We start from the raw sequence: 18,280 nt of genomic DNA, 5'->3' as shown, positions 1-18,280 counted from the left end.
ACAGCTTCTTCTTCTCTTTAGGTCAACTGATGTATTTTCACTCACTGGACATGTGTAGTAAGTTTGCACACCCAATTAGACTTTCAGTGTAAGATTTAGGGCATTTTTAAGCTTTTGAACAGTAAAAGAAACTCGGCTTGCAATGCCTTCCATTAGGCCAAATGTACGTGTCATTCAAAGTCAGATCAGTGGTGACGAAAGGACAGAGGCTCATTCCTCCGGTTCGGGACAGCAAGTCAAGTGGAGTGTTTCAGGGAGCACTGGGACGGGACCACACTTTTATCCGTCTGTGTGGCTGAACAGGTGACAGCTCTGTTTGTCGCCCCCTTTTGTTCAGAGCGGAAGGGAGAGTGCTCTAATGAGAGAGGAGGCCTGTGGCTCACCATCTGCCCACTGGGCTGGGGATTGCCAGAGTGGTCCCGGTTTGCTAGGGAGAGAAGATGGAAATAATCTGCTGGTGCTCCTGATCTCTTGTCATATTGGTGATCTGCCAATTGAGGCTTGCTCTATTGCAATGCTCGCTTCATGTGCTCTTGGTGAAATACCAAAAGGTGATCTTATCTTGACTTAACTGTCACAGCGGCAAGTAAAGCCTAGAATCTACCCAAGTACCATCCATCCATCCATTTTCTATACCGCTTATCCGTGAGGGTCGCGGGGGAGCTGGAGCCTATCCCAGCTGACTACGGGCGAGAGGCGGGGTACACCCTGGACTGGTCGCCAGTCAATCGCAGGGCCAACACACAAAGACAAACAACCACACACTCTCACACTCACACCTAGGGGCAATTTTAGAGTAGCCAATTAACCTAATGTGCATGTTTTTGGTATTGTGGGAGGAAGCCGGAGTACCCGGAGAAAACCCACGCAGGCACAGGGAGAACATGCAAACTCCACATAGAAGGGCCCAGACCGGGATTCGAACCTGGAACCCTCTTGCTATGAGGCGACAGTGCTAACCACTGCACCACCGTGCCGCCCCTTACCCAAGTACCCTAAACACTTAAATACTACATGCATCACGGACAAGAAAAATAAAAATTGAGGTACTTTGTGCACTTCACATACACTGAGTGTAAGAAGAAAGCAGCAATGGGTTTATTTTCCTTGATTACCTCAAAGTCCGGTCTGCATCTTTTATATATGCCAGCACTCTGTGCAGAACCTTGGACAGACTGTGTGACTGGATATTGGCATATCTCCGTGTTTATGTTTGTGTCCTGTGTGTGCGTGTGTGTGTGTGTGTGCTCATCGCAGGCTCAGCGCTCCATGTGTGGGAGGGGGAGCAGTCATGTTTTAAGACCATCTGCTCCTCTGAGTATTTTAGTGGGGGCCTTAGCTTGTGGTGGACCAACGCACGTCACAGGCAAACAGCAAAGCGCAAGCTGTGAGCGGGCCTGTTCCGGAAAAATTCCTCCAGTTTCTCCCTTGCACAATGGGCAGTGTTCTGCATACAGGGTTCCCATTCTTTTTGGCCACGTCCAAGAGGCACGGCAAAGCTCTTGTACTCGGTCCGCAGACGATATTCACAATGAAAATGTTCTTCTTGGCACAGTCGATTGTTTGTGTGAGTCTTTAGGTTTGTGGGAGCAATTTTAATAATGTAAAATGGCTCACAAAAGGTGTCATGGCCTGATTTAGCAGAGATGATTGTTCGTATAGCGTCCGTATCCCTGAAGCGTGATGTGGAATAAGTAATTACGTCGGGGTTTGATTATCTTAGAAATTAAAAGAGGAAGAAGAGGAGGTTCTGCACATGGAAGCAAAAAGTTAAGATGAAGATAAATATGCACTGATGTACTTTTAGAGTTAATGTATTCAAGCCTAAACTTTGGTTTATTATATTACATTGCTTTTGTCCCTTTTCTTTGTGATAAAAGACAGAAACAGAAACAAACATGATATGATTCTGTTCAACTCTCCGCCCGCTCTCATGTATACGTACTTCATATACAATGACTGCAGTCCCATTGGGACAAAGGAGAAGCCTGAGCTTACAAGCAGCACAGAGGGTATGCAGTTGAAGGTCGCATAGCTGCACACCCCACACTGCTGAGTGTGTTGGCATGCCTTATAGTGCGCGCGTGTGTGTGTGTGTGTGTGTGTGTGTGTGTGTGCACAGTGAGGGGTTGTTGCATGCTGTGTATTCGTTTCTACATGGCTTCAGAGTGTCATTGTAGCATTTTCTTCTTCAGCTCGTCTCCAGACTGTTTACGGAGGGATTCCCGTGAGGTTATCCATGGCTAGGTCGATGCCATCACTTGGCCAGTGGCCTAACAGCTTTTGGATACGGTGACTCACCCTACATGTAACAATGAGAGTAGGGAAAAATTGGATAGACAAGTTGCCTTTGTTACTCTTTCATTTAAACTCCTGCTTGTTCATGCTTGTGTTCCCCGCCTACAAACATTCCTCTGCAGGCTAAATATTAGATCTGCATACGCCTAGAAAAATCAATTATCATGACCTGCAGGCTCTTTTTTCATTTCTGAAATTCGACTTGAGACATTCAAATTCAGATTCAATTCAATTCAGGAGTTTAATTGTCTTATTTTTTACTCTCTCTTGATTTTATACAAGCAACGTTAATATTACAAATCTGTATCAAACTAATGTAAATCTGTCCTTTACATAACCAGGTTCCTCCTACTCTCTGCATGCTGTAGATGCATGTATGGCACAGGCTTACGTGACGTGATATTGAATCATCCTTCACTGTGCAATATTTGTCATTGTGTCGTGGGCACCACGCATGTAAAAGTTCAGCAAATGTCAACATGTTTTGCCTTAACCTCAGAAGGAAACATGATCAAGGCCCAGAGCTCAAGGCGCTGACACACATAGGACAGCTCAGGGAAATGGTGGAACAGACGAAAGGAATTCTGAGTGGGCCAAGAACGGCTCCAGAAATGCCTGAACGCATTCAGAGCTGCCCACGTCACATGTAAACCAGCGCTCATACAGACTCCCTCTCTTCCTCTTCCCCTTGTCTCCTCCTTACATCTCTCGTTATCTCCCTTTTTATTTCCCATAGAATCTGACATCTTGGATTCAGAGCAAGACGACCATCTCAGGGAGGACAAAAACAACGAAGAAGAAGAAGAAGAAGAAGAAGAAGAAGAAGAAGCAGCCTGGGAGGGACCAGGAGCCTGGTGCTGAGGCTGGTATGAGGCAAGTGTTTTTTTGTGTGTGTGTGTCGCATGTGTGTGCTCAAGTGTGCACACGTATGCTGTGTGCTCTGTGGCAGCCGTTTGTCTGCCCCATCAATGAGAACGTTGTTGTTGAGGTCGGTGGTGGTGTCAGCGGGTCTGCCTGGCTGCTCGGCTCTGTTCTCTGCTGCCGTCGCTGATGCGCTGCCTCTCTGCCTGGACACGCTCGGCCAGCTCTTGGCCTTTTGTTGCAGCGCAGATGTCTGAAGCTTGACGCAACACTGGTGAAAAGTTTGGATTGTCACAGCCAACATTGTGGCATTATGGGCCAAGACGTCTAGAAATTTGACCCCCGTTAAGTCTGAGATGTTTATGTCTGCAATAACAATGCTTTGAATGACTGTGTGAAATGGGTGGTGATTATTACCTGAATCTGAATCTCAGCTTGGTGGAGCTTTAGAGTGAGTTTAAGCAGATTGTGTAGCTGTCTGGCCTGCCACTTTACTATTTTTGTTCACATCTCTCACCACCCTCATAGCATTGTTTCTGGTGGCAGCAGGCAGCTGTTTTCTACACAAACCCACTGTACACAACCTGCTCAACACCAAAGATCAGACTGACACAGTTTGAGAAACTGTTGAACATCACATTATGCAGCATTTAACAGCCTGATTTTTCCCTCGAAAGTTGGTAGAGACCAAAAACAGAGCTAAAATAGAGAGTGAACACTGGACTTATTTGGCAGGTGGACACAAATGTGACTCCAAATGAACGTTAGTGTTAGCGCCTGTTTGCTAATGTGCTGGTGGAGATATTTTTGCTGCCCTCAAGTGGTCAAAATGTTCTCAAAGGTTTAAAGAAGAGTGGCAAAGAGGAAAACAGAGAATAGTTAATAATCATTTAAATTTTATTTAAGTGTGCAAATATATATAAGTTTGTGACTGTCTGGCCCTTTGAGCGCACGATGAGCAGCACAACAAATCCACGGCCTCTTGAAAAGCTGAACCAACGTCATTTTTCACTTCTCTCCATCTACAGGGCTAATATTGGTCATGGATTGTCTGGGGGATGTTGTGATGTGTTAATCACGCAGCTCCACGCACAATCCACTCTTAGGCTGGCCATCTGCACACACCGGCTGCTGCAGCATGGGGCTAAATCCTCTGCTTCTACTTCTGCATTTATTAATTCTACATTCATTGCACAACTAGCAGTCATCGTGATAACATTAGGCACGTTATCTATAAGCAAATTTCTCTGGAAACATTTAAAGTAAAAATCTCAACAAAGGTTGTGTGAAATCGATAAACGTGTGTAAATTCATAACCTCTAAGTGTTACAGTGTGGGCAGTCAGTCCTGAGTGATTGACTGAAAGCGATAATGGAACATCATTTGGAGAAAGTGATTTTTGTTTTTAGTGTTGAAACAGGATCTCGGGCGGCATCGTTCATGCATGTGAACAAACCAGTCAGCTGAAGTTTCACTGTTGTCATAAATGGCTTAATTAAAAATTTCCTCAGTGTGTTTTGTCACTTATTGTTTTTCGCTTCACAGTGACAAAAAACATTTTCCTTAATTCATCTCATGTAGAAAAATATGAGATATGCCTATTTCATTTAAACATTAAAGTATTGCTAACAGGTGGCTGTTAGTGGTTTGTATTTTTAAAGGCAGCTGAAACTAAGTTTGATGTGCAGGTTTGAGTGACAACAGTTAAGATTAAAACATTGATTCCCATGTATTTATATTCCGAATCAGAATCAGATTTACTGGCCAAGTATGTTCACACATACAAGGAATTTGACTCTGGTTACACTTGCTGTCCGTACCTACATAACAGAGTAAATATAAATAAGAAGTACTACATAAACAAAGAATAATACTTTGTACTGAGTGGACAGAAGGTGGATGACAGTGTACATCAGTTGCTTTACAATACTATTTACAAATACAAATACAAATCCCTTATTTACATATTCAAAATGGAGAGCTGATGTTCCAGGCTATAAAATCGGAGAAAGAAAAGAAGAAGAAGAAGCATAAGAAGAAAAAAAAGAACCACAAAAATAAGTCACATGCCAAAAGACACAAGTTGTTGTTGTTTGATACTAAATAATTTGTTTGTCTTTCCTTGTTGCTTTGTTGCTCATTTTCTCATTTTCGCTGCCATTTGTTGTCATCACAATGGTGGTCAGTCCCTCCTCACCTCCTGCTTTATTTCTAGCACAGCACAGATAGTATCAGTAATCTACTGATGACATGATGTGTGGTGACTGGAGTTTGGCGTCGTGTCAGAGCTCAGCCAACAGTGACTGTCATTCACTGGTCGGGCTTACGTGTGGCGAACATAATGAGTGACTCTACTGATGGGCAGCAAACAGGTGCTGGCTGACGATGAGTTTGTGTAACTTACGATGGCTCTGTTCGTGTGAGTGATGTCATCACCCGATGGTGCTGATGTCACTTGTGTTTTTTTACTTTTATTTATTTTCCAGAGAAGAAGGCTGTCGAGCTGTCTGGGTGTGAGAGCTGCTGACAAGCCGTCCTGCAGAGCTTCTGTCTTCTTTTAACCATCAGCATTTCACGGTAAAATGACAATCATGTCACATCACTGTTACTAACAAAGATTTTCAACTGTGTTTCCAGATAACTGTTTACTGTTTATGTTGCTCTGACTCAAAACACATTGTGATTGAAAAAGGGGACAGTTTTGATTTTGACGAGCAAAATTGCGTGTCTCCGTCCCCCAAAGCCGTCCTTTAAGTTTTGTTTTGACCTCAAATTCAAAAAACAGGCAGCTGAGGATACTGCAATACACTCAAAACCCTTCACATATTTTAAAATAGGAATGGATACAGATAGCTGACTGAAATGTTGAATAATAACTGACATATCTAACTCCCCGCACAGTGAGGAACATCCTGACTGTCAAGGAATTTCAGTTTCTTCACCATCTGTAACAACGAGACATTTGACATTGCAACATGCAACGCTTCTGTCACTCCATCCTCTTATTTGGTATATAATGCAGTCCATAATGTGTGGTGTTTTTGTCATTGGATATCAAGTGAAAGTAAGGCATCTATTTCATTTCATTAATTTCCTGTTGTATTAATAGTAATATAATCTCGCTCCACGGTGTTTGTGTCGATATCTTTAGCTCGTGGCTGCAGTGTTTTGTCAGCTTTGTGGGGCATCATCTGTGTGAGTACTGATGCAAAATGTGAACTTGGAACATCCAGTTGGCGCTCACATTCACATCACATGTTGTCATGTGAACTCCAATTTTGACGATTCACTAAAAAGTTTGTAGTTAGAGTTTAAACAATTTGAACCTAAAATATGTCAAGCTGCAGCTGCCCACGTCACATGTTGCTTTTGATGGAGGTTTGGGTAACCTGCCATACTTGAAACCCAGACACTAAACTGTATTTGTGTGATTCTTGTGGGTGCAGCGTCTGAGTCATGCAGCAGCACTGATGCTGTAAACACGACATTTCAGTTTGTTTCTCTCTTGATGATGTGTGCGCTGACTGACAGGATGTTATGTGTTGCAGAGGTCTATGGTCCAACGTTGAACAGGGATCATGTGGTGTTTGGAGCTGCTCTTACCGCTGCTGTTGATCATCAACGGTAATAAATTCCTGTTGCTTGCCCTTTCTTTGATGATAGACATTTTCCTCCATCGCGCCTTACTGCTTTCAGTCATTTTACACCGATTCTGTCTCCGATCTTCTCTCAGATGCCAGCTGCCAGTGGAATGTTTGGGTACCCCGGGACATCTCGGCCATGACAAACTCCTGTGTGGTCATTCCATGCACCTTCATATATCCGTCTGGCATCAGGCCGTACCGTGGCGTTCACGGTATCTGGTACTTTGGCCAGCCGTACCCTCAACTCTTCCCTCCTGTTGTCTTCAAAACACGCACAGACATCGTGCACGAGAGCTACAAGGGACGCACCAAGCTGCTGGGGGACCTGCACCAGAGGAACTGCACCCTGCTCATCAACAACATCGGCACAGAGCACTCAGGGAGATACTACTTTCGTGCTGACCTTGGTGGAGCTAACATGTACACCTTCCCAGACTTTGCTGAGCTCAAAGTTCTGGGTAAGTCAACAATCAGAGTGAAACGCACATTAAACTGAAAAGATAAACCAGAGATATGAACTCTTTAGTTTATATATATTAGGGTTTTGCCTTTAATTGCTTCAACACTGAAAATACTGAGGGCCAACTAAGCAAGGATCATCGTGTTTTTATCCATTTTATTTAAAGACACTTCCATGACCGTAACAGCTTTTATGGTTTTTATTCTTTGTCATTGTCATTCCCATACTCTTTTTTTTTTATGGATTACATGTTATTACGTGTATATTATCATGTTATGTATGTTATTATAGTTTATTATTATATTTTATGCAGTGGTACAATATCCTTGCTCTATTTTTCTTTTTCGGATTGAGCTGCATCTTAAGATAACACGCTGCTTTGCAAATAAAGTTCCTTACATTCATGAGAGAAATGTCTTTGTATTCCTGTCCACCAGATCAGCCCAACATCGACGTCCCAGAGGAGATTGTCAGCGATGAGAGTCTGGAGCTTACATGCTACGCTCCAGACAACTGCCCCGACATGACTCCGGAGATCCAGTGGATGTACACAGACTACCTGCCGGACCCGGAGTTTAGCTCTGACTACCTGGAGGACAGCAACACGGCGGTACTCTCCAGCACCCTCACCTTCACGCCCAGACCCATGCACAACGGGCAGCTCCTGGGCTGCAGGGTCTACTACCCCAACACCACTCTGGTCTATGAGAGGCTCATCTCTCTAGACATCAAGTGTAAGTCAGAAAGCATCTCACGCCATAAGACCAATAAGTAATAATGATGTTTTTCCACACTTCTTTATATAGTTTCAAATGGACCGTCTTGTTTGACATGCCGTACAATAATCCCAACAGCAATCATGAATTTCTTTCTTTACTGGCTGCAGTAAATGACTCAAGTCATATCCTACTACAAGGCTTTAGTGTTCCCAAAAGAAGTTTTAGGAACAACCACAGAGCTAACACTAAAGCTTGCTTTCAGCTGACAGCAAATCTGTTCAGGCCATGAAGAGTCAACTAATCATGACATAAACGTGATGCTTAACAAGGAATTTCTGGGTTAAACGAATGACAGTGTCAACAGATCAGTGATAATTAGCATAAACACAAAGTTTATGTTGTAAGTTGACGTGAGGATGGTGTAGAACAGGCTTATCAAAGTTGTTATGTATATCCTGTAGTTGTCAAGACATTCCACTGAAAAGAAAAAATGTCAGCCTGCTGGTGGCATTTGAGAAAAGTCAGGGGATGACCAATATCATAACACAGAACTGAATGGCAATCCATCCAGTAGTTGTTTAAATATTTCAGTCTGGACCAACGAGGTGGATTGAAGGACAGAGAGACATTGATCGCCATATTATTACTTTCCCTTCCAGATGCCCCACGCTCTGTTTGGGTGAACGTGTCCTCGGAGGTGATGGAGGGCAGCTCTGTGACGCTGCACTGCGAGGTGGACAGTAATCCTCCTCCCAGGATCTCGTGGAAGTTCGGAGACCAGGAGCTTCTGTGGGACACGGCGTCCAACGTCTCCCTCTCCCTGGACGACGTGACACCTGAACATGAGGGAATCTACACCTGCATTGGGGATAATGGCTATGGCATCATGAACACGTCCTTGTACCTGGCTGTCAAGTGTGAGTACATGAGACAGTAGCTGCGCAACATACGTGTTGTACATAGTGTGTACAATTAACATATAGTAGGAAACAGTGAGTTACGCTGGATTTCCATTTAGCAGTTTAGATGATGATTTAGGATGAGTTTGGATAATACACTTAGTTTGAATTTTCCCCATCAGAAACAATAAAGGAATAGTCCACTGAAAATGTTCTGAGTAACCACCCCTGATAGGCAGCTGCTGTTGGCCTGGATTCACAAATCTATGATGAATTTCAACAGAGAAAAAAAAAAAGCAAGAATCAAAATATTCATAGAAACCTCTCAAATCATCCCTCTAGCTGTTGTTAATATGTTTCCTCCTTATTTCCCAAGCCTATCCTTGCTTCACCAATAAATCACTGTGCACTGCAGAGCTTCAGAGCTAACAGCAGTACAGCAATAAAATGTAATATAATGCAATACTGTGGAAAAACCAGAGCTGTGTCCTAAATCCATATGACATACTAATAGTATCATAAATCAACGTATTTTTTTTTGTTTCGTACCAACACCAAGTGACACAAACAATCAAACTGTGGCCTTAAAACTCCACTGACATTTAAACTTCACAGCAAGAAATAGAACCAGGATTTAAAGACCGAATGCTTTACTTTTTTCTCCTTGAAGGTGTACAACATCAGGATTTTATTTTATCGTTTGCAGCAGTGAGTTTCCTTTTGCGTTTCATCATGAGACAGTAGCGTTGATCAATAGCGCATCAAAAATCATGCTGCATACTGCCATTTTTGAATATGCCTTTATTTTGTGCTGCATGAACGCTCTTCATCCTCAAAAGCTGCTGATCATTAGTATGTAGAGTGGAAGTGAGTCCCAGCTCAGGAGTGTGATGGCCTTCCTTGATTAAAATGGCCAGTTGGGTGGGGGAGTTGTGTGTTTTGACAGTCAGAAAGGTCTGCCCCAAAGTAATGACTGAACATTTGCATGCACTGACATATACTTATTTTATACTGAGACAGAGAACCTCGGGAGATGCTAGAGACCAAAAACAGAGCTAAAACAGTACTGGACTGATGACCAGATGACCAGAAGGCCAAATGAATGATAGTTAGTTTAAAAAAAAACAAAAAAACAATTATTGCAGACTGAACTAGAAGATGGTGCTTTTAAATTAAAGCAAAAGCTTGTGTATGTTTTAGCTGTGTGAGAGATAAAGATTTTCCTGATCTGAATAAGAAAAATAAATCTCTACACTGTTTTGCAGACCCTCCCCGCGAGCCCCTCGTTAATGACTCTATGACTGTACAAGAGGGAACCTCACTGGCCCTGCACTGTAGCACCCAGGGCAGCCCCGCCCCGACCCTCACCTGGCTGAAGGACGGGGAGCTGGTGGGCACCATCACCGCTGACGAGCTGTCAGTGCTGGAGATCGTAGAGATCACACCGCATGGAGACGGACAGTACCGCTGCCTGGCCGAGAACGAGCACGGACGAGCCAGCAGCTCCCTCAACATCACCGTGGAGTGTGAGTGCTTCGCTGTTCTGCATTTCAATCATCAGGAGTGTAAAAAAGTGGGACAGAATGAATTAAAAAGTATCAAATATCAAAAGTATCCCACTTCCACTGAGTACTATGAGGCATGACTCAGTTTAGTTTATGTATTGTTCATTTTAAATGCTGTTATCGTCACTCTGCTGCACCACCGATCCCCCCCTCAAACAGATGCTCCAGTCTTTCTGGAGGAGTCAAAGTGCACGGTGGTGAGGGAGGGTGTCCAGTGTGTCTGCATGGCCACGGGAAACCCTGAACCCACCATCGAGTTCTACCTGCCCGACCTGAACGTCACCATCAACGAAACAGACGGCCGGTACAACTTCTACACCCACACGGACGGACACACCTCCACGGGTATGATCAAGCTGCGGGAGAAAGGCGAGCGGGTCGACAACGGCCCTGCAGTCAACGTCCACTGCAGCATCTCCAACATGTATGGAAGAGAGAGCGTACACCTGGAGCTGCAGCAGGAGAGTGAGTAGAGTCTAGCTGCTGACCTAAACTTGAGTGTCTGTTTCTCATAGGGATGTCCTCCTTAAGCCTCTGCCTTTCCCTCATCTTTCTAATAGCATTCCTGTGTGTCATTTAAACCAAAATCACACAGGAATTTAAAGAATAACTCTGGTGATATTCAGTGTATTTCTTGTTTCCAATAAATTCCATGAAAAAAAACAATGAATTGATTGTAGGAACAAGTGTTGTTGGTCTGTTTTAATCCTCTGTTACATAGACCTCCACCGTTATTTAAAAACTATTAAAAACACACCAGTGAGTCACACCGTTGCACTGGGTGACATGTGTCTTCACTGCCTGCAATGTGGAGGACTGTTTTGAATCTATCCCATATACGTTGTCCTGCTGCCCCAAGATAAATGCGTATTGATCGGCAGCAGAAAATAGTCCTGAACAAATGCACTATTTCGTCCTGTTTGTGTAAGGTTTGCCCAGATTGCTCGGATGTTTTAGAGGGTTTTTAAGCCTCTTAAAGAAATTACACTGTACAGTTGAGGTTTGCTTTTACACATTTACATGTGAAGTCCGATGTGGGTGGAGTGATCGATAGGTCAGAGGAGTACTGAGATACAGACTCACTATAGCACAACACTGATTTTCATTGGTTTTGCAAAGTTAAGCCAGCAACAATGTTACTTTTACTTTAGAGAAGAACAGTGAGTGGTGCATCTTTTATTTCCCAAAGCAAGCTTATTCCCCGATCCAACTTTTTACTTTTATTAAAAAGTCTCAAGCATGGCAGAAATGAAGACTGAAGTACCAGGTTTGAAAATAAATACTATGATTATTTAGGTTTCCTTCCAGTGTAGGATTATGTCCTACTTTTCATTTTGCCTGTACCTCGTGTAAACTGTTTGCTCTTGTTGGATTGCTCTGAAACCTACATAACAGATTGCTGGAGCTGGTCTCTTCATAGGATTCTTGGGATCCTACAAAATTCATGCCAGTCTTATCCTCTAAAACTTCATCGGAGTTGTTGATGGACTTTAGAAGTAATTGTTGTCTCCTTACAGGCCATGCAAACAGCCTCTTTTCCTAAATTTATCCAATCGTGCTGTGATTAACAAACCCTTAATTTTTGGTAGAAATGGTGTCTTCCTCTTCCTGTTCACTCTTTTTGTGTGTAGTTAAATATGTTGATCAGTGACCCAGTCTGAGACCCTAATTTCTAACTTTGCTCACCTTTGATTTCAGAAAAGTACATGATGGCAGTTATAGTTGGCACCATTGGAGGAGTGGCCGTCATAGCCTTCATCATTGCAGCAGTGAGATACGTTGGCCACAACAACAAAAAGTGAGTATAAACGACAAACTAATGGAGAGGCCCGATGCGAGGCAGATTTAGTGATTTTCCTCACTAAGCATTTTCTGAAATCCATGGAAACACTTAAGCCTTGTCATCCATTCTAAAACACACACACATTGTATATGAGTGAATGTGGGATCGATGTGGACGTGAGAATCATTTCTCCAGAGCAATTTCAGTTTGTTTGCCAGGACAAGACCCCTGTTGAAATTCTTGGAGATCCACATTGGCTGCCTTGTGGAGTGGGTTAGAAAGCTGGACTAACCTTATATTTTGCAGGCACAAATTCCCTTCTCTGACACTGCTTCTGTATCCTTGACCTGCTATGCTAAATACACCCTGGGCAGCCCCTGTTAACCAAGGTGCTTCATTTTAGCCTCAAGGCATATTTGGACCCTCAAATTTGCAAGCTTCTTCTGGCAAATCGCCCCTGAAGTGGGCGTGAGCTCAGCGACTAAACCCATAAAATAACCACGTCACTCACAGCCACAGTTGGCCTCCAGCATAACCTTACAGAGCTTGTTGTTTTAAAATGGATGCCCAGGCTTGGCGTGTCACGCTGCGTTAGTGGCAGTCGAGACCGAGTCTGATTATGTGACTCCGTCCCCCAGAGAGAATGGCAACCCTAGGCAGGACGTGGTCCTGGAGAACCCAGCTTTGTACTACAGCGCAGTCAAGAAGGACAAACAAAATCTGAGGAAGAAAGTGGTGAGACATGCTGATGCCAATGATTATGATTATGATGGAGGAGAGGCTGGATGACCATTCTCAGATTGCTTGGGGTTATACTTTTGTGTAATGCAACAGGTTGTGAATTACGAGACCCCATTTTGGCCTCATTTTCATGAGGTAATAGAAGGATTCTCTCCCACCAGCAGTCCAGTAGCTCCAACCATGACCTTTCCAAACACTGTTTTCTCTTGCTTTCATCGCTTCTCTGCGTTTTTCTGTCTGTTTTTTCTCTCCCCTAACTCTTGCACAGCTTAAGACAGAGCTGTTGGGCTCAAAGTTTAACTCCATTCTAGAGGAGACTACGGTAAGGTTCCTAAACGAATCCCCATAAAAAGCAAACAAACACAAGCCTCAGTGACAGATGCATCCCCTCGCATATCAGCTTCTGTGTCCTGTACACTGCCGTTTGTTTCCAAAACTGCCTTCTGCATGGCTGCCTCATCGCTAACACAAACTGCCAAGCTAACAGGAAACATCTCAGTCTCCTTGTCAGTTGTCGACCAGTAACCGCTAACATCTGTCGCATGTCTTCTGTCATCTGAGGTGTCACTGGCACCTTGCCATTGATTTGTTCCGCTGATCGGTCGTCCTGTCCGCAGGGAGAAGACGGGGATTATCAACCTGTGGGCTCGATGGCAAGACTGGAGAGGCAAGAGCTGAATTATGCTGCTCTGGAGTTTATCGGGGCCCGGCCCAGGGAGGGGGCCTCAGGGAGGGGGGATGATGGCAGCAACTACACAGAAATCAAAGCCAAATGAATCGCGATCCTTCCCTGATCCCTCGGCTATGCGAGACGCAGTGGCAACCCCAACACATCATCTGCCCCATAAACTGTAATAACCCGCCTTCCTCCTCTGGATCTGACCCTGCACACAGTGACTCTTCATCTCCCATCTCCTCAGATTTGTCACGTATGATGTACCATTCAGTGCTGCCCCTCCTCCATGGGACACCCCATTCACACGCCATTATTTGGGAAAAATGATACTTTTTTGGGTCAGACCATGACCCACTGGACAATGCAAAAGGAATGGTTTAAGTTTCTCGCCTCAGCTGTTGTACGTGGGCTCTAAAACATGCAGTGTTAACCAGCGACCATGATTTTGTTGCTTTCTCCATATTCTTCATTACGGTTGTTGGTGTTATTTTCAAATGGCACCTGAGTGCTTGCATACGTCTCATTACTTGTTCTACACCCGTCACTTGTAACATCACTGTGTCTGCTGCCAGTCGAAGCATCAGGGCAAGGAGTCATTGTGTTTTTGTTCTCTTATATTTATGTGTCTGTCTGCTGAGAGCAAACCTCTCCCCTCTTTCCTGTGGTTAGTTACATCCCAAGAAGGAAACCGACTGAGGCCGAGAGATGGAAACTCATCTCAGCATCTTGTTTCCACCTTGTTGTATTTAATGCGACTCGTTAGCCTCTCGTAATAAATGAAAAAATAAAAGGTCATCATTTTTGATAATAATTGATGAAGTTTTGGAAATTCAAGTGGTCTACGGTCCAGTTCAGAAGAATATCACAGCTTCTTTTCAGCATTTTGCAGTTAACTGCAGAATGTGTCGAGATTTTTGGGTATTTCCTGCACTGTGGCAAAATGTCCACCTCATCCTCTACGTCTTCTCCTAAAACGTGGGTGCTCGCGCTCCCATCGATCTAGAAAATTCAGACCTAAAGTATGACATTTTTGTGAGTGAACGGCCAAAGTGTTATCTCTTTTAGACAATGTGTGCGTGCGTGTATTTGTGTGCGTGCGCGTATTTGTGTGTGTGTTCAAATCGTGCTGAGAGGTCACAGGAAACTGTTCACTGGGGTTTTTTGGGAAGTTTGAGCATCACATCACTTGAGAGGTTGATGCTTCATTCTCATTGGGTTGCATCGCATGTTTGAATGACAAAAAGAGATGCTGACCAGTTGGTTGTGCTATTCAAAGACATTTGACTCTCTGGTGATGTAATATGAAAGCGCACTAATAGTCTAACTTGATAATGATGGTGTTGATAATATATATTAATAAGATGTATATTGATTGGGAAAGAGATGTCAGTATGTACAGTAAATATGCTGCACGACTGTTTTTAGCCAGCAGGCACACATATGAGTATAAAATTATGAATATAAGCCAGTGCGGGAAGTAAAAAACAGCTTTATCACACATCACTGAAATATTTTTGACTGAACTCTGTCTTAATATGAGCTTGGTAAATAGTACCAACGTCTAATTAGAAGTGTGCACTATTGTCAAAGTCAAATCAGAGGCTACGTTTACATGCAGGGAGTAACATTGTTATTAACCGTCACTGCAGTTCATTTAAAAATATAAAACCTGCTGTGTCCTAACCATCAGAAAGGAACTTTAGTAGTGCAGTTTAACATGAAAATGAATGACTCCGACCCATTTGCCAGAAATAAATGTTGGCTATATGTGTCTGAAAACCAGGGATTGTGTTGAAACTTTTTTTACATGTTACTTTTTATTTATGTTGTGACAATGCTGTGCTTAAGGTTCAGTTTAGGCGCTAAAACACTTGATTAAAGATACTAAAAGATTGTGTTTTGCCTTAAGATACCCGGTTTTGTGGAGCCACACAGGACTCTCCTGTACCCAAAATATCCACTGTGACTGCCACAATGGCTGCTGCAAAATATCTCATGGGTCACTAAAGGAACAAAGTCACTTCATGTGCAATGTTGCTGGCATATGAAATGTGCAAAGCTAGCATATCCGTGATTTGCAGACACGTACGTTTTCAGTCTGGCGTGTGTTCTGGCGATTTACAAGGGACAGATTAAAAATATGATCAAAATAAAAGCAAAAGAGGCCAAGATTTTCTGATGTTTAGTCAACATTATCGGTCAAGTTCCAAACCCCCTGATCCTACGTTTCCTACAACCTATAGCATCTTCTGTTAGACTGCCCCCTGCCTGCTAACGTGCCAAATTTGTAACTCTGCTTACTGTTTCACTGTAGTCCAAGTTCAAGTCGAGATAACCCTGATGATGTCTTCATGAAGCTTCTCCAGAGCCATGTTTCAGGATGATCTGTACTCCACCAATACTGGCTTTAATGCTAGCAGGTCAGAGAGTCCCCTTTTATACCAAGAGCCTGAACCCAACAATGAAGCCACCACTGAGCTTCTGCCACTTGCAGTTCATACATCTAAATAAATTAACCCATAGACACACAGCAGCCTTCATTGCTTAACACGGTCTCCCATTTTAAGTAAGATGACAGGAATTGATTGGTTGTCATAAGAAATGAGTCTATTTTCACTTTCCTTCAGTTACACGTGTAGTGAAAATGCAAAGATTTATGCACATTGTGTGCTGAATGATTTCAACAGTGTATACGAAAGTCATGATAATTCGTTTTGTTGTTGAAGTGAATCATGGAAAACGGTTATTTAGTCAGTTTTCTGATTAATAATTTCTAAAATATGGAAAGTAGCAGCAACACTTTGACTTTACAGAATCACTGAGTCGAGTCGAGTCCACCGACTTTGGCAGAAAGTGCAAAGTCTCGCTGGAGATGTGCACCGACCTCTTCTTGAAGACTGAATTTACTTTTCATACATTTGCTCCGAATAAGGTTTTGTGAGCATGTTAGGAAACCACACCATACTGTGGCGAATGATGGATTAGAGTCATTAGGGCAGCAGCGTGTTTCTTTCACAATCGGTAGGAGTGCAAAATACAGCAAAGGCCTCTTACTGCTTACTGCTAACACCACTTATGTGTAGGCTGTTCGCAGGCAGCGGTAACAATATGAAAACAACAAAATGACACTCTGAGGAGTACTTCAGTTTAAACCTCTCTCTGCCCAAACCCAAGCTGAATAAACCTTGTTGGCGAAGCCTCATGTTGCCTCCGACACAAGACTAAGATAAGATGACGTATGGGACCGTTTTACCGACAACAAAACATACCCGTCATGCTCTGCTGTGCATGTCTAAGTGTTTTTAACTATTCCTAAGCTTCTTTTATCCCCTGATAAGCGTAGCAACATTGGAAAGAAGTTCTTTGTCTTTTCCTGCCTCAAATTGTGTTTAGACATTAAACACACAGAGTGCGGAAAAATGAGCCAACTTTGTGTTGAATCTGACAGAAAATGCCAGACTGAAACAAACCTGCAAAATTTATTGGTATCTGTTACAAAAAGGTGGGTATTTTGAGTTTTATTTACACACTCCAAAGCCAGACAGGTTAAAACTCAGTTCTCTGTGCATGTAAACTGTCCAGTCTTACTCAAATTATCCTTCTATTAAGACACTGTTCTGTCAGCTTAATGATGGAGGGTCCCAGATATGCTGGCTAGCATTCTTAAATATTTCCCGTATGCACAAAGTCAATAACCAGTTTATGTCATTGAACGCCTGGGTGGGGTTGTTGTTTTTTTATTACTGTTTTTTTTTTTTTTTTTAGAAATATCAAATATGTTTTCCTAATCTTTTGTCACAGTGTGTTGTAAAGCCAATGTACGTATGTCCTCTGCTTTGTGGTGATCATAATTATCATTAGAGGAGATTTTGTTTTTTGCATACATGATTGACACAATAATTCCGATCAGGGTTTTGCAATTTCTCTGCAAATTTAATGAAAGTAAGAGTTCTGCGATGGTGTCGTTTGCCTGCTCTTTCATGCCTCAAGCAAATTCGTCTGTCTTCAGTTCCGCGCAAACATCAATAAAATGAAAACAACACGGGATGCAAACAGCTGATTATTGATCGAGAACAAAGTGTGTGCTGTATGTTTGTCATGCTGCCTCTTTCCTTTGCTTTCAAAAGCAAAGTCACCGTGTTGAAACTGCGTGCCACGCTGTTACCAAAGCAACAGAACAACATGTAAAGCGTAATGTTACACGGTCAAACGACAGCCCTCATGAACAAGACACTCCCAACGAGTTTAATCTGGATTCACTGGTGTTTGCAACATAAAATATTTTATTCAGTTAGTTAATTCATTGAGATTTAGTGTTGGTTTTAGGTATATAGAAGTAAGAATATCAATATAAACACATAAAAAAGTAGGACTTTAAAAATGTATACCTACTCAACATGGTTTTTTGGGGTGGGGGTGGGGGTGTTGGCCTGTGTCATTGGTACTCCTTCTGGTGTTTAATTATAAACCACAAAAATACTAATATAAACGCAAAGAGGCTGCTTAAATAAGATTTAGTGCTGGGATGAAAACTAAACTAATATATTTTCTTCAAACGAGACATATAGAAACTTTAATTGGACCATCCTCATCTGCCCCTGTGAGTAAACAGAAGTGAGCTGCACAAGTAATGT

The 18,280-nt window shown here is 42.8% G+C and overlaps 1 protein-coding gene across 5 annotated transcripts; it reads left to right on the top strand.

Moving 5' to 3' along the window:
* Positions 1-5,259: 5,259 nt before the first annotated feature.
* Positions 5,260-17,691, top strand: LOC124065159 (myelin-associated glycoprotein-like). Of its 5 annotated transcripts, XM_046400309.1 has the most exons (11): positions 5,260-5,736; positions 6,708-6,783; positions 6,893-7,261; positions 7,701-7,997; positions 8,642-8,899; positions 10,147-10,407; positions 10,606-10,911; positions 12,145-12,244; positions 12,868-12,964; positions 13,239-13,292; positions 13,588-17,691. In XM_046400309.1, the coding sequence occupies exons 2-11, from the start codon at positions 6,738-6,740 to the stop codon at positions 13,744-13,746; spliced, it is 1,947 nt and encodes a 648-aa protein (XP_046256265.1). In that variant the 5' UTR covers positions 5,260-5,736; positions 6,708-6,737; the 3' UTR covers positions 13,747-17,691. The 5 variants fall into 5 exon arrangements, with proteins under 5 accessions (XP_046256265.1, XP_046256267.1, XP_046256270.1 ...); XM_046400311.1 differs by lacking the exon at positions 13,239-13,292; XM_046400314.1 differs by lacking the exon at positions 12,868-12,964 and having other exon boundaries at positions 13,588-13,716.
* The last annotated feature ends 589 nt before the right edge of the window (positions 17,692-18,280 follow it).

The sequence above is a fragment of the Scatophagus argus genome, chromosome 9, assembly GCF_020382885.2.
Source record: "Scatophagus argus isolate fScaArg1 chromosome 9, fScaArg1.pri, whole genome shotgun sequence".
NCBI lineage: Eukaryota > Metazoa > Chordata > Actinopteri > Scatophagidae > Scatophagus > Scatophagus argus.
The sequence above is the reverse complement of the archived record's forward strand: the minus strand, read 5'-3'. Positions and strand labels throughout refer to the sequence as shown.

Bases quoted from the DNA above. Each gene is read 5' to 3' on its own strand.
- LOC124065159 (XM_046400309.1), top strand. From the start codon at position 6,738: ATGTGGTGTTTGGAGCTGCTCTTACCGCTGCTGTTGATCATCAACG. The intron at 7,998-8,641 runs GTAAGTCAGAAA...TTTCCCTTCCAG, and splicing joins CATCTCTCTAGACATCAAGT to ATGCCCCACGCTCTGTTTGG. The intron at 10,912-12,144 runs GTGAGTAGAGTC...CTTTGATTTCAG, and splicing joins CCTGGAGCTGCAGCAGGAGA to AAAAGTACATGATGGCAGTT.